Source organism: Taeniopygia guttata, chromosome 5 (assembly GCF_048771995.1).
Source record: "Taeniopygia guttata chromosome 5, bTaeGut7.mat, whole genome shotgun sequence".
NCBI classification, from domain to species: domain Eukaryota; kingdom Metazoa; phylum Chordata; class Aves; order Passeriformes; family Estrildidae; genus Taeniopygia; species Taeniopygia guttata.
Genome location: NC_133030.1, coordinates 60,018,266 through 60,028,130, shown reverse-complemented (window position 1 = coordinate 60,028,130; position 9,865 = coordinate 60,018,266). Strand labels below are relative to the sequence as shown.

The following is a 9,865-nucleotide window of genomic DNA, read 5'->3' as shown; positions in this document are numbered from 1 at the left end:
TCTTCTTTGTCTTTTCCTTTCTCCCTTCCTTTAATTAATCTCTCCCTCTTTTTCTTCTCTTCCCTTTAACCCTACCCCTTTATCCAAAACCCACTGCCTTGTGCTCATGTCAGGGGACTAACACATTGATTTCCAAGCCCAGTGTGTAGTTAGGTAATAAAGTTTTCTGATTGTGGACTCCCTGACTTTTGTTATTCATTTTGATCACAAATCTTCAGTGCTTCCTTTCCCTTAAGGATGGGTCGTCACACTACAGTGGCTACGAAGATGGCTTTCATCCCCCTTTCCTCTAATACTGTCACAGCCAGGGTGACCATTTTAGATGGACCCAGAAATTCTTGCTGGCAGCTGCAGCTGGTCAGGGACCGTGCAAGAGGCAGCGCTAATATTCCTCCTTGTGTTCACTGGGGTCTGTATGGAGGAGCTACCCATCCTTAGACACCGCCTGGGGAAAATCTGACACAGACCTGAGCATGCAGGACATGGAGGAGGCACTGCTCAATCAGCAGGGGGAATTGCTGCCACACCTTTCCTCTAGAGTAAAAGCACACTTGGACACTGTCTGCCATCCCTTTTCTGAGACAATCTATTCCCTCTGTGAGCTTCACTCAGTCTCTAAGGGATCACTGAGCCAGGATGATGACACTGGTGGATAATGCTATAAGGAATGAAAGGAAATCTCTTGATCAGTCACACAAAGTCATACTCATGGTGCACCTCAACTTCTTAGCTGCAAATTGAGACATCATAGGGAAGAGCTGAACAAGCCCAGAAAATTCTGGAAGTACACACTGAAAGTAGCTTTTTGACATGGGTACTGTGGGAGCCAACTAGGAAAAGTGCCCTCCTAGACCTGGAGTTTGTCTGTAGAGATGTTCTTGGGGGTGAAGTGGTGATTGATGCTGTCTTGGCCACAGTAATCAAGAAGTGCTTGAGTAAAAAAATCTTAGGTGTTATGGAAAAAACTGTCCAAAGAGCTACTCTCAATGGTTGTAGGAGAGCAAGCTCAGGAACTAATTAATAAGGGCCCCTGAGCATGTAGTTTGAAGGGCATTGATGTCCACAACTGCTAGTCCTTTTTATTAGAAACACTTCTATAAGAGCACAAGTCTGATGAAGAAGGGCTGAGGGAAGTGGGGTGTGGAGGCTGGTGGGCCAAGAGGGAAAGAATCCACAGCACTCCCCTGGAGGGAAAACCTCTCAAGCCATACCCACTGAGGTTGAGGATAAAGGCTTCTCCCAGCACGCCTTGTTGTGACATGCAGATTTAATGTATCCCATTGGCCCTTCCCCCTCACTCCACCCCTGTGCCCTCATCCCACTGGCCCTAGTGTTCTGTCCCGTCCCTCAAGATCCCTGTGTAAATCCCTGCTTTCCCAGCCTGAGTGGCTCTGCGTCCCTGGACCATCTCAAGGAAGAAGCTCAATAAAGGCTCACCTTGGAACTCCCCACAAAGACCCCGTCTCTTCTTCTGCGTCACCCGGATCATAAAAGGGCTGAAATCACCCGGTGTGAGCACAGACGGCGAGGTGTTTTGAGAGGCTTCTTCAGAAAGGTCATGGCACTCAGAACACTGCCCGCTGCAATAGTGGGGGTGCTTAGCAGAGAGAAAAAGCACCTCATAGACACCTTACAGTTCCCTACAGCTCCCTGAAGGGAGGCTGTAGCCGGGTGGGGATTGATTTATTCTCCCAGGTGTGGCAGGGCATCTCATTCTGCTCAAGAGCTGATCTGTGGTTTGTTACCTGGACAGGTAATTCAAACAGGAATAACAGACTTGCAGTGACTTCTTTTGGCACTGTGGGGCTAACAGTGGGTTGGCATCACCCAGCTGCCAAGAAACATCTTCCTGTTAAAGTGAGATCTAGAAAGACAAGCTGGATTTCTGACTGACAGGCACCTCACTTTATAACTCTAAAAAGCCATACCAAACTTTCACAAAGAAGAAATTTTCTATACATTTCTCTGGAAATGTGTGGTGTTTCTCTTGTGGACAAGGACACTTGTTTTCCAATTACTGCTGAAGAGGTTAAGTGAAAGACATCCAAATAATTATCATCATCATCACTGTGGTGTGTAAGATTTGACTCCTGTTTCTTTGACAAGCTTTGATATAGATACCTCCATGTTGTACATTGTTTGTTATGGTTTAATCTACTTCTAGTTCCTTTTAGTTTTATACTGAGTAGTAAGTAACTCCGAGATCTTTCACCTATTATCTCTTGTTTGTTTAATAAATAATTCATTTTATAAATAGATTTGATCTTTAGAACTCGCGGGCCAGAGTGATTTCTTAAACGTGAACTGTTGACAAAATCTTTGGCTAACAATGGGCATGTCTGAACATCCCACTTGTCCAGTGACACAAGGAAACAAGCAATAAGAACAAGGAAAATGACCCCACGTTGCAACAGATATAGATATTTACATTGGATCTTAGAAAAACTGCTTTCATCAAAAGTACTGTCAAGTGTGGAAAGTGGCTGCCTAGGGAAATAGCTGAGTCCCCACTCTTGGAGGGATTGAAAAGGCATGGAATATTTGAGGACTCCATTTCTTAAAGGAGTAGGCAGTGTTAGGTTCGCGGTCACACTGTGGGATCTTCAGGTACTTTTTCAACCACTCTGATTCTGAGATTTGAGTGTAGCTCAACCCATGAGGAGTCAAAGCTTAAACTCAATGATCCTCAAGGGCGCCTTCCAACAGGGATATCTATGAGATTGTGAGTGGAAGGCAGATGAAAATAAATCCAAAAGAGAGAACAATGGGAGTTATTTGAAGAAGCTTCACTCAAAAGCAGCCTTAAGCAGTGCACCAGGGCCTTTCTGAGTTCCTGAGGGAGGAGCTGGCTGAGGTCACAAAGGGTGGGGTTGGCTGGGCTGTGATGCGCTCTGACACCTGTGACATCACAGAGGACGTGTCACAGAGGGGGAAGCAATAAAAGGCCCCTGCAGGTTAACGCTGGCCCTCTATTGCTTGGGCAAGCGGTGAGTACACACGCGGCGCGGAGGCTGGGCTGGGGACAAGGGCTGGGGCAGAAACGCTGCAACCGGGGCTGGCTTCTCCCCCTGCCTGCAGGGACAGCCCCTCATGGGAGAGCCTTGGGCAGGCCACAGGGCTGCTGCTGCTGCTGCAGCTCCAGGGGCACTGGGATAGCCCTTGCTGCCTGCCAGCTGTCTGGGGCCCTGTCCTTCCTGTGCCCAGAACCCTGAGCATCCTGTCCTCCCTGCAGCAACCAGTAGTTCCCACCCTCCCTTCCCCACTCAAGGCCTTCTCTCCCTCCTCCTGCAGACCATGGATCCAGTCGTGTCCCTGTTCGCGCTCTTGCAACGTCTCATCCAGTACCCGCCGCCCGTGGGTGATGCTTTGGATGAGGAAACACGTTGGCGCATGGAAGCGCGTGCAAAGTACCTGGAATGGGAGATGCTCCGGCTGGAGCAGGAGGTGGAGCAGCTCTCCCAGAAGAAGATGCAACACTTGCAGCTCTTAGCTGTTACTGTGCTCCTGGCCCTAGTCTTGGTCCTGTGGATTATTGGGTGGAAAAGCAGCCCGAGGAGAGAGCAGAATGAAGAAGAAAACCATGGTGCAAATGAAGAGGAAGTTGGCGATGTTGCTGGAAATGAAGATGACAGTGATGGAATTGATGTTGTCAATGGGGCTGCACTTGCAGAAAACAACGACAGTGATGTTGAAAATGTAGTCCAAGAAGAAGACAACGATGTTGACGATCGTGTTGGACAAGATATAATGGAGCGCATACAGTGGCCTGCACAGGACCTGCAGAGAGGCTGTGGGTGGGTAACTGACCTGATGGACAATTATACATTTTACTTTGCGCATGTCTTGTCTTACAGTTTCTACCCAGTCCTACACCGAGCCATCGGGGTGGGCAGTGCCTTTGAAGGTTGGAGTCCCCGTGAGCAGGATGTCGTGTACCGTGTGCTCGTACCCATGACTCCTCCCCGAGGCCACAGCTTCCACCTGGAGCTGGACAGCGCGAGGCAGAGGCACGTGAGGAACTTCCGTGTCCGCGTGCAGCTGGAGTGCACCTGCACGGGGCAGCAGCTGGGTGAGAACATGCTGTGCTTCCTGCACCACCCCGAGGAGGAGCTGAGGAGCAATCAGGAACCCAGCCTCCTAGACACCCTGTGCACCGACTCCTACCTGGACGTGCAGAAAACTGCCCGCTGGTTCCGGCAACTGGTGAAAACAATGTGGCCAGCTTTCCCTCAGTCACACAACTGGCATTTAACGCTGCTGCCCTCCGCACGCTCCTGCCAATTCAAGGTGACCAATGGTGAAGAAAGCTTCAGGATTGAGACGCTGTTCGGGGTGCGGAGAGGTGACTCAGCCGTCTTTGTGAGCAGCCAACCTAGAGAGGCCTACACACTAAGCACAATCTGGCGTGAGTCCTACGCTGTGGCAGAGGCTGAGTTCTTCAAGTACATTGCCAGGCAGGCCCCCCCTGACAGCTTGCACCTCAAATGCCTTCAGTTCTTCTCCTGCCTTGTTCGGGGCCTCAGCTTTACCACCTACACCATGAAGACCATTGTCATGCACCTGCTCATTGCCATGCCCGCATCATCGTGGCGCAGGGGACATCTCCGGGAGCGACTGACGGACATCAGGGACAGCCTGCATATATGTTTGCAACAAAAATTCCTCGAGCACTTCATTGTGGGTAACCGGACGTTTCCTCAGGACATCAATTTACCCCCAGATGTAAAAGTGGGTAGGACATCCAATCTCTTCCGTCACCTGGCGCAGCGGCCAGCTGCCCACGCCCAGGCAATGCGGGATTACCGGCTGCTGCAGAAGAGGTTCAAAAGAATCGCTCTCGGAGAGGATAACTGAAGGAAGGGCAGGAGCCATGGCCATGTGCACAGAGCTGTGCTTGTGCTGCTCGCAGCTGGCAGCAGACAACCACCTCTTCTCCTTAGCACCAACAAATTTGGTGCTAAGGAGAAGAGGATGCGTGCAAAGGCTCTGGAGAAGGTCCAACAGCCTCTGCTGGCACCTCAGAAGGTGGACTGCCGCGGGAGGGTTTATTCTACTTCTTTCTATCATTTCACTTTCCAAAAAAGGCACCCAGTTGTCATTGAGCCCTGCTCTACATGCTGAGCTAAAGTCTCCAAACCCCACCTGCAATAGGCAGTTCTTCCCTGCCTTTGAGGAGAGCTAAAATTTCAAGCATGAAAAAAGTGGGAATCTGGGACAGAAAAAGAAAAAAAGAAATGGGGCAAAAGAGAGTATGAGGAAAGACTGGCACTGGTGACCCGGGATGAGTCAATGGATGGAGCCTCTCCATGTCCCTGGAAGAGACACCTTTATATCAGCATTAGACCATGTGTGTTGGAGCTGACATGAAATTTTATCTATAGCAGAATCAAGGATTTTGTTTCATAGATAGATATATTGTGTATGCCTGTTATATACTATAAAGTTTATTAATTATCATATATACTAGTAAAATACGATAAATCCAAACAATATAGTAATAGAAATAATATCAAAATATGAAATATGGAGTTACATAAGGATAAAAAGTAATTTTAAAGAGTTGCATATGTAATTTTGTTTAAATAGTAACAGTAGAACACATATTTATTGTCAGTGTCTGTTATGACACATATTGTTGCTCATAGTCCCTTTATGTCTGGAAGGTTTTTCATAAAATAGATATATTTATTACATATATAGCATACATCTGATATATACTTGCTGTATACATTAAATATGAATATAACTCTGTAATATATATTCTATATCATATGCCTATAATAAATTACATGCGTGATAATAAATTTTGTACAGATGTAAAGCCATATCCAGTCTTACTATCTGTTGCAACCCATATTCCTGCTCTAGAGTTAGTGCATTTATAAGTAGCGAACGGGAAAACGCTTTGCTCTGGTGTCAATAAAAGGCAATTTGTGCAGAATCTGGAGTGTGCAAGACTTTATTGATCTCAGCCAGGCCTATAGTAGTGGTAAATGTCATAGGCTGTGAATCTGGGCTCATGAACATGACTCCTTGAACTCAACCAAACTCAGAGCGGTGAATTATCTCTAGCCGAAATTAAGCCAAGCCACCCCCAGCCCCTCTGATCACAGAATCCCAGAATGCCTTGGCTTGGAAGGGTGCTTAGAAATTGTCTTGTCCCAGCCCTGCTGCCAAGGGCAGGGACACCTTCCGCTAGGCCAGGTTGCTCCAAGGCCCATCCAAGCTGGCCTGGAACACAGCCAGGGATGGGGCAGCCACAGCTCCTGTGGGCAGCGTGGGCCAGAGGCTCAGCAGCCTCAGAGAGCAGAAGTCCTTGCACAGCTCCAGCCTAAGGCTGCCCTCTGTCAGTGGGAAGCCACTGGCCCTGGCGCTGTCCCTCCAGGCCCTTGCCAACAGCCCCTGTGCCGGTCTCTCACGGCTCCCGTGCAGGGACCCAAAGGCCGCAGGAGGGTGCCCCGGAGAAGCCCTTGGAGAGCGCAGGGGCCAGGAATGCCGCCATGAGGGCAGCAAGCAGGGCCTGGCCTGCCTGTCCCTGCGGGAGGGCACAGGGCGGGCGCTGAGGCCCTGCCAGCTGGAGCTGGGAGCTCTGGAGCGCGGCCGGCAGAGAGCCGTGGGCTCCCGCAGCTCTGCAGCCCTCACGGCTGAGGCAGCTGCCCGGGCACAGCCGGCCGGGGACACGCGGCCCGCCCGGGGCCACCCGCAGGGGGACCCTGCTCTGGGGCCAGCCCAGGCCGCAGCAGGGAGCACCCCAAGGGGCAGTGCCCGGGCAGGGAACGGCTCTGCCCGGGGACAGGGCTCCGGGAGCAGGGCAGCAGGGCCGCAGGTGCCGGGCACAGAGAGCGAGGGACACGGTGCTGTAGTAACAGCCTGGCTGCCTTGGGGCCTACACAACAGGCTGACAGGGCACAGACAGGCAGGAGCTCCCATCCTCTTGGCATCCTGCGGCCGGACTGTGCCTGCATGTATCCTGAGACCTACCCTGACTCAGGTGCAGCACCTCATACTTGATCTTTTTAAACCACATGAGACTGCTATGCTTCCATTCCTCAAGCACATCACATCTCTTTAGTAGTCATTCCTTTCTTCAGGTGTGTCAGCTGCTGCTTGGTGACATCAGCAAACCTGCTGAGGATACCTCTGTGTACAGGATGAATGAAGATATTAATAGACATTGCTCAGAGAACAGAACTTTGAGGTCCATCCTGACTCTTAGCTGTTGATCTCTGGAAGCACCATGCATGCAATTTCTTACCCATCCAACAGTCCAGGCACCAAATCCATCTCTCTCAAATTTAGGGAGAATGTTTTGGGGATCATGTCAAAGGCTTTACGGTAGTCCAGATAAATGACACCTGTAGCCTTGCCCTTGTCCCTTCATGTACTCGATCCATCATTGGAGGCCACTGGGTAGGTCAGGCAAGACTCCCCCTCGGCTGTCCCAAATCACCTCCCTGTTCTCCATGTGCCTTAGCATAGCTTCAAGGAGGATGTGTTCCGTGGTTTTCCGAGGCACTGACATGAGGCTGATGGGTTGGTCATTTCCAGAGTGTTCCTTTCTAGCCTTTTTTAAAATGGGTGTAGTGGGTTCACCTTGGCTGAACGCCAGGTGGTCACTAAGCCACTCCATCACACTCCCTTTCCTAGTGCGACAGGGGAGAGAACATAAAATGGAAAACAAGTAGTCAGTTGAGATAAGGCTGTTAATTAAAGTGAAAAAATTGAGTTTGTGCATGCAAAAGTAAAGGAGAAAAAACATTTATTCTCTACTTCTCATAGACGAGCAATGTTCAGCCGCTTCCCGGGAAGCATCAATTTCTCTATTCTCTTGTTTCTTGTTCCCTATGAGATATTGGGCCTATTGTACCACACACCTTAACAGAGCAGAGTGATACTTCATAAAGAGAGATCTGTTCTGCTTAGAAACCCAGCCGTAAGTGGCCTCTAGCTGGAGCCAGAGGTTTATGTATTCCACTCTGGCCCTGGAGAATCATAACAAGTGAATGGCTGTGGACGTACTTCCCCTCTCCAGAACATCAGTCTTCCCTTGTTAAAGCACCCTGAGCAGGGGAAGAGGGAAACAACCGTTTCCAATTGTTTGGCTAGCCCAAATCATATGCACTGATGAATAAAGGATGGGAATTGCTCACAAAGTACTTGCTGACTTTCTCTACTCCCCTCTAGCAGCAGTTTCTTTAGTATGGTGACTTTTTCTTTTGTGAGGGTGATGCAAAAGGGAAGTAAACAAGCAGAGCCAGCAATCAGACTGCAAGTTAGGTCACAGCAAAGAAAAGGGGTTCATCTTTCACTCAGAGCAAGAAAGGGTTAGATAAAAAGCTGCCTGTGTGGAGTGTGGAATGCTGCAACAGGTCCCAAAGCAGTGGTGGCAAAGGCCTGAGCACAGGAAAGGGTCTGGTGATCAAGCCTGATGGGGAGCAGCTGAGGGAGCTGGAGGGGCTGAGAATGGAGAAGAGGAGGCTCAGGGGGGCTTTCTTGTTCTCTACAACTCCCTGAGAGAAGTGTGGAGCCACAGCCCAGGTGGGGGTCAGGCTCTGCTCCCAGGAAACAAGGGAGAGGACAAGAGGAAATGGCCTCAACTTCTGTCGGGGGGGGGCTTAGATTGGGTATTAAGGACAAATTTCTCCTCTGAAAAGGTTGTTAAGGGTTGTCATGGCTGCCCGTGGAATTAATGATATTGTCATGTCTGGAGACTCTTATGGAATGTGTGGATGTGGCACCTGGGGACATGGTTTCAAGGTCGACTTGTCAGTGTCAGGTTTGTGGGTGGACTCTCTACAATCTTAGAGATCTTTTTCAACCTAAACAAGTCCATACTACTGCGATGGGGAGCCAGTTTTAACCCAAGGAGTATTTGGTAATGTCATTTCATAAAGTCATTAATAGGAACTTCACTCTAGTGCTCGAACTTATGCAGCTGCTTTTCTCTTTGCTCTCCTCATCTTCACTTCTACCTTCAGCCTCGGGACAGGAGAATTGGCTTTGGTGGGACCAGTGGTAGTGGGAAAGCCTCATGCCAGGGGGGTGTAGGTTGGTTTATTTCTGCCAAGGTTGGAGCTGCCTCCAGAAAAGGCTGTGATCCCTCCAGTCCTTATTGACACTCTTTGACTGCTCTGAGGTGAGTTGCAGGCTGCAAGAGATGTTGGTCAACCTGAGATGTCTGCAGCTTTTCTGCCGCCTTCTGCTGGGCACAAGCTTTTCCACCTACACCCTGATGACCATCGTCATGCACCTCCTGAACAGTCTCCCCGTGTCACAATGGCGCAGGAGGGATTTCTTGCGGCGCCTGCGAGATATCAGTGTGACCTGCGCTGCTCTCTGGAGGAGAAATGCCTTAACCACTTTATCATAGGCAACAAGAGATTGCCTCAGGAGATTAGCTTGCCCCTGGACATTGCAGCATCTGAGCCACCCAATCTCTTCCATCAGCTGGCACGGTGTCCAGCTGCCCACTCTCAGGTGATGAGCGAGTACCAGGATCTTCGGCGTCAGCTCGCAAGTGTGCTGCTCAATGGCTGCTGAAAGAGGTGATCATGCATACAGCTGTGCTTGTGGGCTTCACAGGCAGTAGCAGAAAACCACCTCACATCCCCGAGGAAAAGAGAGGAGAATGTGGGATACAGAAAGAGAAGATAAAAAGCTTCTGCGCAGCAGCACTCTGCCATCAGCAGCAGCAACAGTGTTGTTCATAGAACAAAAAAATAAAATTTAGACTTTTGGGCAATGTTGTTAACAACGTACGTATAAAAAGGGTTGTTTTTGATACAAGTAACAAGTTATAATTGGCTATGTAGTTAACAGGGTGTGGTGCAGGGTTGGATGTTGTGGGTACAAAGTAAGGTGATTA

At 49.6% G+C, this 9,865-nt stretch overlaps 1 protein-coding gene across 1 annotated transcript; it reads left to right on the top strand.

The window, feature by feature from the left end:
* Positions 1 to 3,294: 3,294 nt before the first annotated feature.
* LOC140684371 (inositol 1,4,5-trisphosphate receptor-interacting protein-like 1) lies at positions 3,295 to 9,540 on the top strand. Its single transcript, XM_072930663.1, has 2 exons — positions 3,295 to 4,681; positions 9,371 to 9,540. The coding sequence occupies exons 1-2, from the start codon at positions 3,295 to 3,297 to the stop codon at positions 9,538 to 9,540; spliced, it is 1,557 nt and encodes a 518-aa protein (XP_072786764.1).
* Positions 9,541 to 9,865: the final 325 nt, after the last annotated feature.